This window comes from Pristis pectinata, chromosome 14 (assembly GCF_009764475.1).
Source record: "Pristis pectinata isolate sPriPec2 chromosome 14, sPriPec2.1.pri, whole genome shotgun sequence".
Lineage (NCBI taxonomy): Eukaryota > Metazoa > Chordata > Chondrichthyes > Rhinopristiformes > Pristidae > Pristis > Pristis pectinata.
Genome location: NC_067418.1, coordinates 30,934,239 through 30,952,666, shown reverse-complemented (window position 1 = coordinate 30,952,666; position 18,428 = coordinate 30,934,239). Strand labels below are relative to the sequence as shown.

At 37.6% G+C, this 18,428-nt stretch overlaps 1 protein-coding gene across 1 annotated transcript in view; it reads left to right on the top strand.

Annotated features, from left to right (window-relative positions):
- The window catches only part of sox6 (SRY-box transcription factor 6), a 325,865-nt gene that overhangs the window by 52,642 nt on the left and 254,795 nt on the right, over nt 1-18,428 (top strand). Inside the window, 1 exon segment of the mRNA XM_052029327.1 lies at nt 9,154-9,364. Coding sequence (XP_051885287.1) covers nt 9,154-9,364 — 211 coding nt within the window.

The following is an 18,428-nucleotide window of genomic DNA, read 5'->3' as shown; positions in this document are numbered from 1 at the left end:
TTAACATGGGTGTAATTGGGCAGCGCGGGCACATTGGGCTGGAGGGGCCTGTTACTGTGCTGTATAAATAAAGTTTTAAAGTTTAAAAATTCATCCTGAACTCCACAACTGGTGCCAAACTTCTGGATTCTCTCCCTGAACCTCTCAGCCTCTATTTCTCGTTCCTCCTTTGAGACGTCCTTAAGACTCATTTTGGTTACCTGCCCAAATATTTCCTTGTTGCTGAGTATTCGGTTCTGCCTGATAATGCTTATCTGAAGCACCATGGCTGTTCTAGTACATTAAAGGCACCGTAAAGATATAAGTTGCTATTAATTGTTATTAAGTTACATGTGACCTTCTTGACAATACTTTTATTCCAATGGAAAACCCCTGGTGCCACCTCCCTTCCCCCACTCGAGTGTCTGGATGAATTTCATACAGGGCTTTGGCTCATCACCTGGATTGCTCACAAAAGAGAAAATTTGTAATTCTAGTACCTGCTGGTTGCCAGTTAGGGAAAAACATTGGCAGAAGCTGGGAATCAGACAGCGATCCAGACGGCACTGGCCTGTTTATCTGCAAAATAAATCTGATGTATTCCAACACCACTTTAGCAAAATGAAAAATTAATTTGCAGTAATTAACTGTCAGAAGCAACATTCAAAGAGTAACTGCCAAAAAAACAATCTGATGGTATTCTGTGAGCCCCAATATGACCAAGGCTGGCTGATGATAAAGTTAATATTTGAGAAGGTGAAAACTGCACCAGTGCTGGGATGAATTGTGGAGAAGTATAATCAAGGATAGAATATGTATGGGTTCTATTATAGCATTATCTGGAAAATCACTACAGCTTCCTTGTGGCATTATGACACCTCAATTAATACATTTAAAAATTTAGGACCTGAAAACTACTGTTACTGATAGGAACAGACAAATATTTAAGATATTTCCATGACATTCCTGTGCCTGTATTTAGTTGGAGATGTTATCCAATTTAAAATGGAATGGGAACACTTACATCCAAGAGCAAACCAAGCAATACTATGTGAAGCCAACATTTGACTAACTAGCTATTATCTACAGTGGTAGCTGCTAATCTAAAAAAGTTAGTATTGAAGAAAAAGAAACTTCAAAGGGACTGTTTTATATTCCATATGCCTTTATATGGAGAAAATAGGTTTATAAATATGCACAAGATAAATTCTGTGAAGACTGGAAATCTTCACAATACTGTAGTCCATGAGCTGTTAGCAGGGGCACATCTCGAGACAATCACCAGTTATTACCAGAAGATCAATGCAGTAAACGACACCCTTATTGAAGCTTGGAGCTTGCTAGTTTTCCAGTGCAAAGAACCATCTGCCTTGCACTCTGATACATTATAACATTCAATATACGTGCTGAAGACCACACTCTGGCTTGGTTCAGCTGCCTCAAAAGCTCAGTGGGGAAATGTCATAGTTTTGGACCCTCCCACCATTGTACACTAAAACCAGTGTAAAATCCCTCATGCTGTATGCAGTAAATCATTTTAATGTAATATAATTTTAAAAGGAATATGTGCTATGGAGTGAGGCATCTTAGAGCGCTATTTCCTAAATTGATCTGTTTTACACAAGCTAGATTATATTTGATTATGTTGTATTTTGTCTTTACAAATCCTGTGATTAATGTTAAATTTTAGGAAACAAAATTGCTGGGACAGGGATAATAGCCAACTGGCTCTGAGTGGAAGAGCCAAATTAGACGTTGATAATGGGTTAGGAAATTTGATTTCGTTTTAAGATATGGCATAATTTTCTTTGATAAGAGTGAAAAGGAAATACTTTGAACAAAAAGTAATTCCATAGACTTTCCTTTAAGAGGTTGTTGTTAACAATGGCGTTTTTAGAACACTATGCCATGAGTAATTATAGAAAAGCCAATTCTACTTCACCAGCAAGGATCATCTTACACAATTATGAATTTTGAGGCCATTTTCAACCTTAAATTATAAGTAGATATTTGAACATTTTACTCTATACCAGAAGAATAGAATGATTAAGCTGGCAAACCTCGATATAACAACATTGGAATTTTCCTTCTGGCGATTACTTTCAGCATTTGGGTGATTGCATTACCTATCATACGTTCAGTTAAGTGGTTGTATATTACAATATATAATGGCTTCAATTGTTCTTGCTCCAGTGTTAAAATATTTTCCTTAAGTACCCATCATTCCCATTGTATCTCTCTTCAGAGATTTAAGTTCACTGGGTTTTAAAATACTGACTTAAGATAAAGCATGCTTAAATAATTGAGATTGTTTTGACTCAAAAGGGTAGCAGTGAGAATTTAAGTATTTTCCTTCATTCGTGATGTATTGCTCTGTGGTGAATGAGTTCAGAACACTGGATATCTTTGATAATAAATACTCTTTGAAATATTCTTATATCAAATCCCGATGCAATATATAAAGAGACAAGGGATGGACTTGAACAGTATCATTTTTGATAAACTGGTATCATATCTTGTTTAGACAACATTTGGATTATTGCATATTGCTCTGCTCATGTTATCGCAAAACAGATAGGGAGGCACAGTTGAGGATACACATTAATGATATCAGAACAGCAAGGTTATACCTATCAGGAAAGTGTGAGTAGACTGAATCTCTTTTCTTTTGAAAAGAAGAGGCCAATGGGATGAACTAATAGTGATCTTTAAAATGTTCAAAGGTTTTGCTAGAGTAGTCACCGAGGGAGTGTTTCCATTTGTGGGAAGAGCAAATCTAGAAACCATCAGTAGGTAAGACTCCAAAAAACAAATAGGGATTCAGAGCAAATTGATGTGCTTCGACATTTGCACAGAAAATGTTGAACTTGCTACCATTGGGAGTGGAAGATGTGAATAATACAGATGCATTTAAAGGAAACTAAGTAAGCATGTGAGGGAGATTATTATAGTGGCTTCACTGATAGAGTTAGAAGAAGAAAAATAGGAAGAGGCTTATGTACAGCATAAACACCAGCATATAATGGTTGGGAAATGGCCTGATTCTTTGATGTTTTTTTTGTAACATTCTTTGTAATTTCCCTTGGTTTATTATCAATATAGTCTATGTTGAAAACTACAATTTATACTGTTTGCTAATAGTCGTAATAAAAATAGATGTAAGTATAAAATTAAAGCACAGAGGAAAATTATGGATGCTCATTTGGGATTTTGGAAGATCTTCACAGAGTCATAGAAGCTGAGTAAACTTATGATGGAGAAGGAGGTCATCCAGCCTTCACTCCATACCCTTTGTTTCCTGGCACTATGCCAACTTCTGATCAAATGTGCCACTCTCCATTGGATCCTATGGGTCTTTACTTCTTTGGTCAGCCTACCATATGGACCTTTTTAAATCTATGTCAAATGCAATGCCCTCATTGACCTTTCTTGTTACTTTCTCAAAAACTTTAATCAGGTTAGTCAGACAAGAATAAAAATGGAAAATTCTGGAAATACTCAGCTGATCAGGCAGCATCTGTGGAGAGAGAAAAAGATCTTAAGGCCAATGACCTTCCAACTTCTGCACTATTTGGCTTCTAGGTAGACTGGATCTCTCCTTAGCAAATCTATGTTGACTGCCCTTGATTAACTCAAGCATCTCTAAATAAATGTTTATATTAGCCCTTAGAATTGATTCCAATACTTGACAATCTATGAATTTAAACTAAGTGGCTTCTAACTACTGAACATCCCTTCACTTTTTTAAAGAACTGTGCAACATTAGAAATCTTCCAATCCTTTGGTCCCACGCCTGTAGCAATGAGAAATAATGGTCAGCTCCTCAGTAATTTCCTCCCCTTCCTTCCTTTAACAGCCTGGAAGATGTTTCTATCAGAACTGGCAATTTTTTCTACTATAAAAGGTGCTAAACACCTGAACATTTCCTCATTTACTAGTTTATCCCATTCAGTATTTCACACTTGTCCTCCTTAATTACATCATCGGCAACATGTCCTTTCAGAAAACAGCCGCAAAGTATTAATTCAAAGTCTTGCCCACATCCGCTGCCTCCCCACATGGACTATGCTTTTGGTCCGCAATATACACTACTCTTTCATTAGCTACCCTCTTGCTCTTTATGTATTTATAAAACATTTTTAGATTTCCTTTGGTTTTACTTGTCTGTTTTATTTGCACTCTCCGTACTTTCTTGATATCCCTTTTAATTGCACTCCTATACTTTCCTTACTCATTGAGCAGAATATTTTCCTATTTTACATCTTGTGTGCAATTACTTGCTACAATAGTGACTTAGTTCAGCAAATATTTGGACAATCGTTCAAGTAACATTGAAAGTTGAGGCCATTTTATTGTGACAGCAATCATGGGGCTATAATTATTGTCATTGTGACATGGGAGGTTAACAGCAGTTCATTGCAGTAAGGCCTAAAAGTGCTGTCATTTATATTGTGACACTGGAGATCCTATTCTTTCTGCCTTTGGTGTCTCCTTTATTGCTTTTAAATGTTACTTGCTTAAGACCTAGGAGAGCAACTGCATGTTGTCAATCAGCTGAACTTAAAAGATGGCTTTCCTTGAATAAAGCATGCCATCAGTCTTTGGGACCATGAATACTTGGAAGTTCTAGATTGAAAAGATGAAATTTCTTGGATAAAAATTTTTAGCTGATTGGCCTATTTTTTTTCCCTATTAATGAGTTCATGGAGCCTCTATAATTGTGATTCACAAAGTAAAATTCCAGATAAACTCCTTTCTGTTGACTTTTAATTGATGACTAGGGAATACCCTGAATGTTATTATTTGGATGTGTGCATCAATTGTGACTCCATGCTCTATAAAAGAGATTGAATGATGATAATTATGGTGGTTGTATAATATGTCTCCTCAAAGGCATGTTGCCTGGGCAAACCCATTGTAAACTGTACTTCTCTACTGGAGCAATGAGTCAAATGTGCATGTTTATTAACAACTCCTGCCTGCGAACGTGTGTGTTTGTGTGGATTGCTTTTCTGAATGTCTGCCAATAGATTTGAAAAACAGACCTTGACTATGTGCACACAATACACAAGTATTGTTTTCTGGCTGGCGCTCACTTCATATTGCAACACAACAATAAACGCCTTACACATCGCTTGCTTAGGGAAAGCAATACCTTAATTCTCTCAATACTAGGATAGAAGGAGGAGCTATATGACTTGGGTGCAATGGTGAAAGAACCTTCTGACCAGGATGTGCACTATGTGTAACATGAAACGTGCAGCAGAACAGCTAGCATTCACTTTAAGCTTACTGCATTCCTGCATGTTTATAAGGATTATCTGTCTTGGTTTACAGACAATCCCTCCCCTCCTTTCTTTAATTGGACTTTTCAATGTTTAATCTTTTATGTCAATTCGAGCTCTTAAAGGTTCAGCAACTGCAGCCTGGACAATAAAGATGTTTGTGGAATCTATGCAACTAGCTAATAATGTTAAATTACATGCAATTACTGGCTTTTAGGTACTGGAATGCTTGTACGTAACAATGATATTGTTTTGCTGTGACATCTTTGCACTAGTTGATTCATCAGAGGTCGCTTTTACTTTACTCTAACGAGAGTCAAGCTAAATCATCTTTGGCTGCATGCACAAAACATAGTCTAGAGTATTGGCTGTCCATTGCACCCACAGTCCCATATTTGGTCCATTCAGATCAATGAAACCTAACATGTAGAGATGAGCACGACCCATGGCTGATACCCTTGTACAGGCAGCCAAAGATGAATTTCTTTAACATGCTTTCACTTGAGTTTGTAATGACATGGTATCCTCAATGGTTGAACTCTTTGACTGAATATTATCCGTTTGTCAAATACACCCCTCTCAGAATTCAATGCAGATGTGAACCAGGATTTATCTGGCAAAAGTAAACCAGCAGCAGTACAGACTAACATCTAGAATAATGGAACTTCAGGCTAAACATAGGTTTATCCCAGTAGAAGGGCATAAACCCCAGAGATTTTGTTAATGCATCACAGTCGTATAACTGAGCGACAACCACGATTGAACCTCTGCAACACGATGTAATTAATACTCTTTAATTAAAATACTTAAATAAAGGTAATTAAAAGATGTGTCTGCCTGTACCCATTATCTCTGGTTAGAAATTATCCCAAGATGTCTGTACTTGTTTGTGCTTTGAGGGCCTGTGTAATATTTCTGTGGTTGCAAATGATAGGAGTGTTCAGTAGTAGAAGAGAAACCCACACTAATCTGGGCAGAATTAAGCTCTTTGTAATTAAATGAATAATATTACACATATGGGATTGTGCTGCCTTAAATTGAAAAAGCACTTGTTTGTACTAAGCAGACGATAGCAGAATTTAGGGAAACTATGGGGGAGTTGTCTTCAAGTTTATTTTGTCAAGTATAGTATGATTAGAATTTCCTAGTTTATGTTGCACAATAATTTGAATATGTTGGTTTAAAATATGATGAAGATGGTCAGAAAAGCTGAGCTTGTCTGTGTAGGTGAATGGTTCACTTTAACCAATTGGGCATGAAGTTTTAGCATTTGTTTTCAAAGAAGACTGCTTGATTGTATTGTGAACACATTGAAGGGTAATTCTTATGTGAACATATGAATTAGGAGCAGAAGTAGGACACTTGGCCCTTCAAGTCTGCTCTGCTCTGCAATTTGCTACTATCTGTGTCCCTTCTTCCTGAATAAATTTATGTAAAGGTGCAATAATTTCAAAATATAAGAAAACAAGTCCTTCATTTATACTGCCTTTCTGAATATTCCAAATCACTTTTCAGCCAATGTAGAGTAATTCTATTGCAATGTAAGAAGTGTTGCATCCAATTTATACATAGCAAACCCACAAAGAGTAATGTGATAATGACATGAAAAGATTTTTCAATGAAGTTGATTGAGGAATAACTCACTGTTTTTTTTGATAATCATTCCATGGGATTATTCATATCCACCTGTGAGAGCTGGTTTTAATGGTTCAACTGAGAGGTAGCTCCTCCAACAGAGCAGCATTCCCTCAAGAGTTAGCCAAAGCTCAAATCTCTGGAGTGGGACTTGAACCCACGACCGTCTGCTTCAGAGTCGAGAATGCTACAATTTCAGTAGAAATTAGTTTCCTCCTTCATGTCTCTTATTGGCTCAGTTTATTCAGCCAGCTCCTGGCTATACAACACAATCTTATGTAACTGGCTGCTCCACATATGTCAGTAGGCAAACACGCAGTGAGAACAGATGCACTCTATCGACATCATCGCCAGGTTTCGTCAGGGAGTGTGCCTGCAGGGAACAATGAAGTTCTGCAGAGCTCCTATCTCAATAGACCTTAAAAAAAATAACCCAACCAACAAAATGTATTCAAATTCAATAGATACGGATTTTATTTTTGAGGATAGGTAAGATCTAATTTGTTCTGTGATTCTCTGCAATTCCACATACGGAGAGGCTTGGGTGACACTTTCTACTTCTTGTGTTACTTCTCTTAACCTCACATGAAAGATGCAATATTTGGCTTGGTCTTAGTGTCAAAGAACACCCATTGCTTGAATCGCTGCGTGGTATACCAGCAGAAACCTGTGTATAGCGATTGGATCTCACTTTTGAGGGAGTGCTGAAAGAGTTGTTAATCTCAGGAAATACCAGAACTGTGGAAATTCATCCTTCGTGTTTTATCTAAACGAAAATTTTCATTATAACTTGGCACAAAGAAAGCCTGTTCATGCCGATTATCAATACTTTCCTTTTTTCATCCCCTAATTTCATTTTCACAGAACTTTTATGGCTTTAATGTAATGAGAATCAGGCTAATTTTGTTTGCAAAATTCACAAGAGACTTGGTCCAGGCTTTAAGGATGAAACCATCAGCATTGTGTACCCTTGAGAAAGTTACTGACATTTTGTATGTGATGTCATTATTAAAAGATCTTGCTATCAGCATAGCCAGCATTGATTACAGACTGATTATGACTGAGGCAGTCTAGGGATTAAAACCTCCACCCAAGCAACATTCATGTAATAAGGTGACATCACTGGTTTAAACTAACAACAGATTTGGTTGAGTTATCAGATTATTCACTATGCTAAATTTGCTTGAGATTTATTAAAAGGTTTGTGATGCTATTCTGGGTGTATGGTAGAGGTGGCAGAAGGAAGCATTAACTGCATTACTTCCATACTAAAATGGAGGCCTTTCAGATCCTCACAGCAGGATTTCAGGAGTTCAATGCTGGAATGAAGGATGAAGGTGGGGAAATGTTGCCCCAGTGAAGATGATCTACCCAAAGATATTTCTAAAATATTTTGTAAATATTGTAGTCACAGCTCCAGCAACCTGGGATCAGTTCTGACCTCCATTGCTGACTGTATGTACACTCTCTCTGTGATTATGTGGGTTTTGTCAGGGTGCTCTGGTTTCTTCCCACATCCTGAAGACGTGAATGCTGATAGGTTGATTGGCTCCTAGTGTATGGATGAGTGATAGAATCTGGGGAGAGTTTTTGGGAATGTGTAGAGAATAAAATAGAATTAGTGTAGGATTAGTGTAAATAGGTACTCAGTGGTTGGTGCAGAGTCAGAGGGCTGAAGGGACTGTTTCCATACTGTCTGACTCTATGACTCTATAAGTCAAGGGGTTTACCACATTTGTTAGTGAAATCCACTGCATGATGTCAATGCTATTATGTTTTTTTATTTTTTGGCAGGTTGTTCAATTTGATGTTGCTCAGGTGTCTAATCATCTGATAGACATTTATGACTTCATCTAACAACAGTGCTTTTGTAAACTAACCAATTAAACAGACAGACATCACAATATTTGATTTGGTATTATTCATAAAGGTTAGGATTCCAGTCTCAATTGATTTATGGAACCGTATGTTTCCTTGAGCTTTTCCTTGAGTCTTTTGTATGGGAAAGAAGGAATCGTAACTATTAGAATTCTACTGGATGTCATATAAGTAAATGAAGGATGGCATGAATGGTGTTCATGGTGATAACATTTTGCTGAATCATTTGGTTCTCCCAAATGAGGGAAGAAAATAGCTGGGTTGGATGGGAGTGTGAATTAAACATTTGAAAATGACTTACTAGAAGATACTACAGCAATTTCATGTTGCTGCTGAGTGGGATTGTGCCAATACATCATTTTTCTCTTTTTAATAGGATTCTGACAACAACAAAGTCTGTTCCTTGTACTCCTTCCGCAATGCAACTACCTCACCGCACAAGCCAGAAGAAGGGGCCCGCGAGCGCAGTGACATGATCACTAGTGCAGCTTTTGGAACACCTGAGAGACGCAAAGGAAGCTTAGCTGACGTGGTGGACACATTGAAACAGAAGAAGCTCGAAGAAATGACAAAGACTGAACAAGACGGTAGGCATAGGCTCCTTTTCCCTTTCGAGTTCACACACGGTTAACAAAACCATTTTGGTTAGGTGGCCAAAGCAAGTGTATAGGATTGGCGTGGTTAAAAAGGATATCCGATGGTTGTCATAGTAATAGTGCTTTGAGGTCATTTAAAGAGTTTAGTTAGTATCCCTTTCTCTAGTATATTATGTAATACCAAAACTCTTCAATGTTCATCTGCTCTTCTACCTAGGTCATGAAGCACACTTGAGTAGCATCAGGCTAATAAGACCCGTCTTATCTATGATATACAATTATGTCCCAAGAAAAGAAGCATTGCACCATGTCATTCACGCTTCACATCTTTGTAAGGAGAGAATCAGTCATTACAACTTATTCACGCTGACAAAAGGAACAACAATGACTAACTAGGTTAGCGCAAGAGAAATTTCAGAAAACATCTCTGCTAGCACATAGATAAGTCAGTTTTGTATCATAGATGTACTTCTGGGTGTTGATTTTATTTTAATTGAGATATTTGAAATTGCTGAGTCATGGGCAAAGGTAGGATGAACTACTTAATAGCTAACCTTTCCACACAAAAAGCCTTGATAGATTATAATTTTAGCCTTTTCTTGGGAATGAAAAGAGACTTTTTAGTCTGCTGAATGTGTAATTAAACTATCTTTTTATTGGCTGACAACAGGAATAGTTTGCTATAAAAATATGATGCTTAATTCTTAGGCGAGTGTTTTATGATTAATGGAATAGTGACCATTTATTCTGGTAAAGAACAATAACTATCTTTTAATTAAAGACTTCTATGCATGTTTTACATGCTTAGGTATGCATATTCTTATGTGTTTTTCTTATTTATTTATTGGATGAGGTTTTTGCTACATTGGGCAGTATTTATTGCCTGCCTTAACCAGCCTTGAACCGCATGCCTTTTTGGGCCATTTAACCGGTGTTTAAGAGTCGACCATGTTGCTATGGATCTTGAATTATCCAAAGACCAGACTGAATGAGAGTGGCAAATATCCTTCCCTGAAGGACATCAGTGAGCCAGAGAGGCATTTATGACAATCCTGTAATGTATGGCTGCCATTAGTAAGAATTCAATAAAAACAGAAACTGCTGGAAATACGCAACAGGCAGCATCTGTGAGGAGAGAAGCAGAGTTCACATTTCAGGTCAGTAACCTTTTGGAAGGAAACAGGCTTTAATTTGCAAAGAAGTCATTGGGAGGTGGGGTGGTGCAGAGGGGTAAAAGGACAAAAATGAATATTTGTGAAAGAATGGAGGGTGGGAGGGATAGGTTGTCAGTGGTGGTGGTGGTGCAGGGTGAAAGAGGAAAGGAAAGGTGTGTATGGAGGAGGTGGAAATGGAGACAGTGAATAATATCTGAGATACCAGAAGAAGAGAAAAGAAAACTGCTGGAAATGCAAAATATAATTTGGAATGGCCAATTATCTGGAATAGTTGAATTTACTGTTTGTCTGAATGCCTAGTCAGAAGATGAAAATCCTTGTTCTTGAGTTTACATTGAACTTCATTGAAAAAGTGTGAGAGGCAAAGATGGAAAGGTGAGCGTAGGAATGAAATGGAGAATTAAACTGTTTTCCATCCTTTCACAGACATCCTTTTTTTTAATTTTCACTACCCTTCCTCCCTTTTTCTGTAACTTAAAGCTTGTTTCATTTCTTGCTACTCCCACTTCTGATGAAAGGTCTTCAGCTCAAAATGTTAGATCCTGTTTCTGTGTCCACTGGAGCTGCCTGATCTGCTAAGTATTTCCAGAATCTGCAGGGTTCTGCTTTTGGATTATTGAGGTTAGATGTTTATTCCAGTTTTATGTAAATTCCCTATTTCCAGGCAGTTTGGGCACTCTTGTTTCTTTCTGTATCCCAAAGACATGCAGGTTGGGAGGCCACTGTAAACTGCTGGAGGTGTAGGTGGGTAGTAAAATCAGGGACAGGGGAGAGGGGGTGTTAATGGGAATGTGTGGAGTATAGTTTATACAGGAAATTAGTTTGGAAATTGGGTTGTCCCATGAGCTGACATGAACTTGATGCGCTGAATGGCCTAAATATGAATATGAAAATGTGGGATTGAATTAATTTCTCCAGATCAATTGTCCAATCTCCGTAATACTGCTCTGGTAACTGAATTACTAGGCTTCAGAACAAATGTAATACACATCATTTTTTCAAAAATATTAATGAATTTTTATGTGCAGCATAGTGAGTGCAGGAGAGTTTGCCCTTTTGGCCAATATCAGCTTCAATGAATTTAGATAGTAGCATATACTGTATGTCCCATCAATGGATCTATTCCCAAAATCAGTGTATATCTGGTGAGAAAGATCACACCATAAAGTTTCTAAGATTGATTTATTATTAGACTAGAACATTGTGGACTATGACACCAGAAACTGGGTTGAAACTATCCAGATTTATTTTATGTGGGACTCTTAAAACTGATAGATGACCAATCTTTACAACTGTATGGATAAGCAGGTAGCACCAAGTCCCTGTTGATTTGAGCATTTTAGTAGACTTCGTCAATCAGATGTATGTCCATAACCAGATTCCAGACCAGCACAAATTGTCTGAAACCACCCATTACTTTCAACAAGGTTCGCAAGGTTAACAATCAGCAATAACAATAATTTCAACTAAAATAGCAAGATTCAGGGCTCATATTGCTGTACAACTAAATATACATGCTGCTTCAACCACTACACTTAGAATCTTGAAGCTAATATATAATAAAGAAATTGTTCCTGCAGGCGTGTAGAATACATTATTTGCAATACAGTTAAAAAAAACATATTCTGAAATAGAGACCAATGTACCATCGTGTTTCTATATCTGTCAGCAGAACCATCTCAGAAAATGCCTCCTTGAAACTCATTGCTAATTCATTCTAAGAAAAATGTTCTGACTGATATTCATTGCAAGCTAGTTTTACTAGAAATGTTAAAAGTAGAAACCTATTTTGTGCTTGTCTTCTGCCTGACTGAAGCCTTTGGTATTGTTAGCACACTGGGACTAAAAAGTCGACTTAAGAGTTCACCATATCCCAAAATGCTTTACAGCCAATAAAGTTCTTCAGAAGTGAATCAGAGTTTCAATATAGTAAACCTGACACCCAATTCCATGCACAGCAAGTTCTCTCACGAAACAATATCATAATAACCCTTCTTTTTTTAGTGATACTGATATTGACTAAAATTCTCAGAATAACTTTCCTGCTGTTCTCCAGAACAGTGTAGTGGATTCGTTTACTTGAGAGAGCAAATGACACTTAGCCATATCCCATCCGACAGGTAGAACTCCAAAAGCACACCCATCCCTCAATACTGCACCAGGGTTTTTTTTCTCAAGGCTATGGAGTGGGACTTAAACCTCTGGACCTATGGAGAGCTACTAACTGAGCCAAGCTGATGTAAAAGGAGTAAAAGGATTGAAGGAGGAAAAGAAGCTGTTCACCAGCCTACAGCAGTCAACTCAAAAATCATGTACTAAAATATGGCTGCGTCTATAGCTTGTGAGTCAGGACATTATGCCATGTAAAAGCCCATTCCAGAATACACACTGCCTCTATGACTCTATGTGGCTAAGACAACATTTAAACAGATAGTGATGTGTGGAGCTCTAGTTTATTCTGAAGAGCAAGGGTTAGTTTACCTTGGTGTCAGCTCACTTAATGCCATTTCCTGTTAATGCCCACTTAGTTATTAAGTTCTGACTCTTTTTATTACCTCCTGCAGTTTTAACTGCAGGTAACAATGTTTAGGTTCTCCCCTTCTAGTATTGATATTTCAACCTAGAAAGCTGGTCAGAAGATATAAAGGTCAGAAGACCTCTTGAGCATGTAAGTCAAGGGGACTTGCATCTCTGATTCCTCTCTGCTTGGTCTTTCATGTCTTATGCTGCTGACAAAACCAGAAAGTTAATATGTGGGAGCCTGTAGGTTTGAATGGATGTACCCATTGACCTGCCAATTCTTGATTGTGCATTAATTGTTAACTCTCTCCACTTGTATGTTAGCACCAGTTTGTATTTATTAACTACCAAAAACAGATGATGGCAGCTCACTCTGAAGAAGTGGTCTTTTCAGAATCACCTGTAAACCGCAGGTCTAAAGAAGTAACTGTAAAAGTGGCTGATTAACTTTAGAGGCTTTATTGTAAAATAGTTCAATTTAAATTATTCTCTGCGGAATGCTGCATCATGTTGGAGAAAGGCACTGTTACTGTTGCTATCATGCAGTTTTTTTGGCTGCAACATGTTATATATTGATCCCATGCACCATGACTAATTGGTTGCCTCACAGAAGAGGATTTTCACACCAGTAAACATATTTTATTGCCAGAAAATATGCATCATATTGTCAAGAGGCACCACTGCCAGCATCTCAGTAGCTGGCTCTACAAATCATCACTACACAATAACAATTTGTACATTACCCTTTTAAAAAAAAGTCTCAGGCTGCTCCACAAAGACATAAGGAAAATAAAATGTAAGTTGAGCCAAAAGATGGAGGAGTCATTAAAACTGATCCAAAAAGTTGGTTCTTAAGAAGGGTTTTAAAGGAACAGTGGGAGGAGAGTGAGGCTCTGGCAGCAAATCACAACATGATTTCTGGACAGTGAAATGCACAGCCATCATTGATGGGGAAAAGGAAAGAGAGAGGTGTTTAAGAAGCCAGAATTAGAAGACTTATTGCACTGAAGGAAGCGACAGAAATAGGAGGGACAGCTTCATGGAGGAACTTGAACATATAGTGATGTCAGAACCCTAGGTATTCATATTGTACCAATTTAGGAAATACATCAGTTATTTTAATCACCTCCTCTGAATAGTCTTGTATTGTGCAGGAGTGAGAAAAGCTGGTTGAATTTTTCCTTCCTGTTTCGGGGGCCCAGAGTCAACTGTTGTGCTTGTACTATTACCCTAACTGAGATCCAATTGTTCCATTCTGTGAGGAGTTGAACCCAGGATCTCCTTTTCTCTGTAGAGGGTTCACTCAGACACTGGATAGTGGCTTTTCCCACTGATCCATTTGGGGAGCTTGCTAGTTAGATTTGTTTTTGGAGCATGTTTATTGGACTCTTCTCCCTCCCTTTCCAAAAAGGGCAATAAGAAGGATACAGCACTGTAGCACCTTCGACAAGCCCATCAACTTGATCGTGCAAATGTGCCTTTCCATTTACTTGCTGTCTAACAGCATTTGGTACAGTGCTGCAAATAGTACTTGGTCTGTCCTTGTCATTGCAGCTGGTAATTTGATCGTGTGTTACTCTAAGAACATTTTATGTCCATTTTTATTTCAAAGAAAAGAAAATCTTAAAAGATAAATCTTGATGCATTTACTTAGTTGCCTTTATAGAGAGCTGGATCAGCAGAATTCAGCTTGTGTAAATGGGCGATGCAGCTCACAATCTCTGCTGTTTTGGTAACTGGGATCTTTAGTGAATCTGAAAGAGTCTTAAGTGCTTATGACCACTGTAATGAATGAAAATGGCTCCAGAGCACTCCATTAGTTTGAATTGTCACCGTAGCAATAAAGTGCTATTCTCAAAAAGGAAAGGAAGATCCTGTAAGTAAGAACTGTGTGTAGTATTTACTATACATATGTATTATTTATGAGGAGAATTGCAGCTGGAACTTGTTCCGATTACAAAAAAAGGTTTAAGTTTAAAGCTCCAATATTTTATTGGAAAACATTAAAGTGTTCCTATTCCACACCTAGGACAGTATTTATTCTCTTTTTATTAGGGATAATTTTGTCCCACAACCTTCAAAGGTTATATTTCACACTAATAAAATAAACATGGAAAATGCTGGAAACATTCAGCAGGTCAGGCAGCATCTGTGGAAAGAGAAACAAGGTAAATGTTTCAGGTTGAAAGCCCTTGATCAGAACTGATGCACATTTAAAACAATGATATACATTTGATCAAGTTTGATGAGGGCATGTATCAGCTAATGGCCGCAGGAAGTCATCAGATGGTGCTGGTCACAGAATTAGATCAATGTTGCTCTGCACGCTGGCCTGTTTCAGTGCTTTTATTGCAAACTTGAGAAATACAGGTGGAAGTCAGGAAGTGTGCCGCAGAGAACCATCAATTTTCCAAAGATTTGGAGTTACAAAATGGTTGATATGTCATGGTTAAGAAATGTAAATAAAGGTAGATTATAAGAGGAGAGGAAGTGAAGTCAGAAGTTGCACTGAAATCTAAGAAATAAAGGACTAGATCATTAACCAACTGGAAGCCACCTGAGTGGTTGCCTGCCATTGGACCGTGCTGTTTATTTGAGCTGAATCTGATGTCTTCTTCTGGGAGGCCATGTCCCAGCTCACAAGTGAGGTCCATTGCAGCAGAATGCAGTGCAGGGGCTCTTTGGGGACAACTGGTAGACTGCACTGCCATAAAGACATTGACAGGTGGCGAGGTACTGCCCTCAATTGGCTGTCAAAGCTTTCACTTAAACTCAACATTTGTCAGCCAGAGAGTATTAACAAAACACAATAAAATGATTAGAACCAAATATTTTCTAACATATTGAAGCACTAAAGTGTACTCACGCACATTTAAAACAATTATATACATTTAAACTACAATCAAATCAAATGAAAAGGTGCTCCCGGCAGGCATTTCATAATCACTTCAATAGACGGCTGGACTTGCACCAGGTTAACCGACTGCAGGTTCAGTAGGCACATTTCCCTGCCTGAGTGTTGGAAAATCAGAAGATGTTTCTGCTCTCCCTTTGGATTCTCGGTGGAGTGCAGGTATCGGAGCCAAAAGCTTACTGGAGCAGAAGACTGCACTTCTGCCTATACAAAGCAGTCCTGAGCTTCTGCTCAGTTAAGTGCTTAAAGACCAACAAATCCAACCAACCTGCTGACTTTTAAGCAGAAGATCTGCCTCTGAGTTTAGAGGAAGACTCAATGCAAGTGACAAATCTAAAATTCATATTCAAAATGTAGGAAGGAGGAACTGGAGATTGGGGGAAGAAAGAGAATAAAATTCCATAACCGTTGAGCAATATAAGAGAGCCTGCAATAGAGAAAGAGTGGCTGAAATTCAGAGATTAAGTACAAAAGATGGATCTCACAAATGAAATCAAAGAACTTCTGGCCTCCAATCCTTTCCTCTCCAGTGTAATAATTCTCAACTTTGTCTCTATTATTATTGAATATCAGTCAGCCAGTATTTTTTCATTGCTGATTATTCTAACAAATGACACCAGGTCCTAATTGTGATGCAGGTGTTTAAAATTCATTTCCATTCGATTAGCACAATGCAACCTCTCTTCCTCACTTAGCATGGCCAATTATGGCATCCACATAGACATCCTTGCCTGACTACTCTTGGCCAACTTGATGAATTGAGTCCGCGTGCTTACAATGTACAGTGTTCTGCATAATTTGGGACTTCCTCGTATATACAGCATACTTAAAATAAAGACATTAGTGCCCTGGGGCAGTGGCTAATAACTAGAAAGGCAGAGCAGCATCCAACAAAGCACTATAAAACAGTGAGAAAACTGGTTTCAATATTGGGGAGATTTTAAGACATTTCATTCACCATGGCAAGTGTTTTCCATTAATTAATATGCCTTGCTTTTGATTACTGGTGATAAAAGAGGATTTTAGATTTTAAATAATATGGATTTAAATATGTTTTCCAGAGAATTTTGTTGTGGGTGCTGATTACAATAATACTACAGGGGTAAAAGAAACAACATTGACTCAGACAGTGCCCTGAGTTACAGTAGTTCAACCATCCCCATACCTCACCATATGCAGTTCTGTAGCTTGTTCAAGCCTGCAGGAATTGCCAGTCGCATTGGCATAGAAACTGATGACTCTGAATTCTCTGGCTGATGTTATATGCAGTTCAGATGCTGTCTTTAAATCCATATGTTGTTATTTTTGCAAACTGTTTGCATTTTAACTAGGCTTAATTTAAAGCATTTACATTTTGGATAAACTAAAAAAAACTGTTCTGATTGTCAAGAAATGCCAGGGAAGTGGATGTGTTTGCATAATTGTTGGATCTACTGATGATCAATCAAGTATAAAGGGGATAATAGGTTTTAACATTCTAATTATTGTTACTGTGTATTGTTCAGTAGATTTTCCACCAAGCTGGAGGATGTCCTAGTTGATTTTTGTTCCATAGCCCATATTTACTGATGTTGATTTTACTACACACTCCAATCTTTCTTTTTCTATTGTAATCATTCTCATCTTTGTCTATCATTAGATTTCAGTGTGCTAGCATTTTTAATTATTGATTAGGGTATATTCATCAATCTTAACCCTGTCACTTAGAGATTTTAGTTCTGATGAATCAAATACACTATTTCCAGTGGAATCAAAGGCAGTTCTGGCCAAATTACATGAAGAATAATGGGATGTCCCAATGACATATAAAAACCATTGATGGAACATTGAGTATTGACTCTTTGCAATCACAATTACTTGGCCATATAATTGAAAGCTCCCTACATAACAAACTGAGCCAGTTTTGGTCAGGGAGCTGATATGCCGATGTTCCATAGTTATGAAGGGTGCATGATTCCATCACATCACATTTATAGTAGGTGGAGATTTAAATGTAAAGAGAATTTTCAATAAGAAAATTCGGAAGGATTTGGATTGGATTTTACTACTGTTTGGTGCATTGGCAATACATTTAGGTTGTTAATTATATAATTGTTTTGACTGTAATCTTAGCTCTGAAATTACACTTGAATATTATTTATCCTTGTGTACAAATTTCTTCTTTAATATTTTAATACCTGATAACTGTGAATGAATGAAAGAGCTTCCAAATGCTATGTTTGAGAAGAACCCTTTCATAATTGAAATAGTTTGCACAAATGAAACAGTGATAAAGTAAGTACTGTGAATATGATGACAAAGTCTGTGAACTGTTACCATAAGTGTTCTTAAGTTAAATGCAGATTCATTCCCAACTAAAAATTTTCTGAAAACAAAATTACTTTGACCATTTTATTTCAATTTACATAATTCATATGTGGTTCTAAACTTGACAAATGCTGTATTA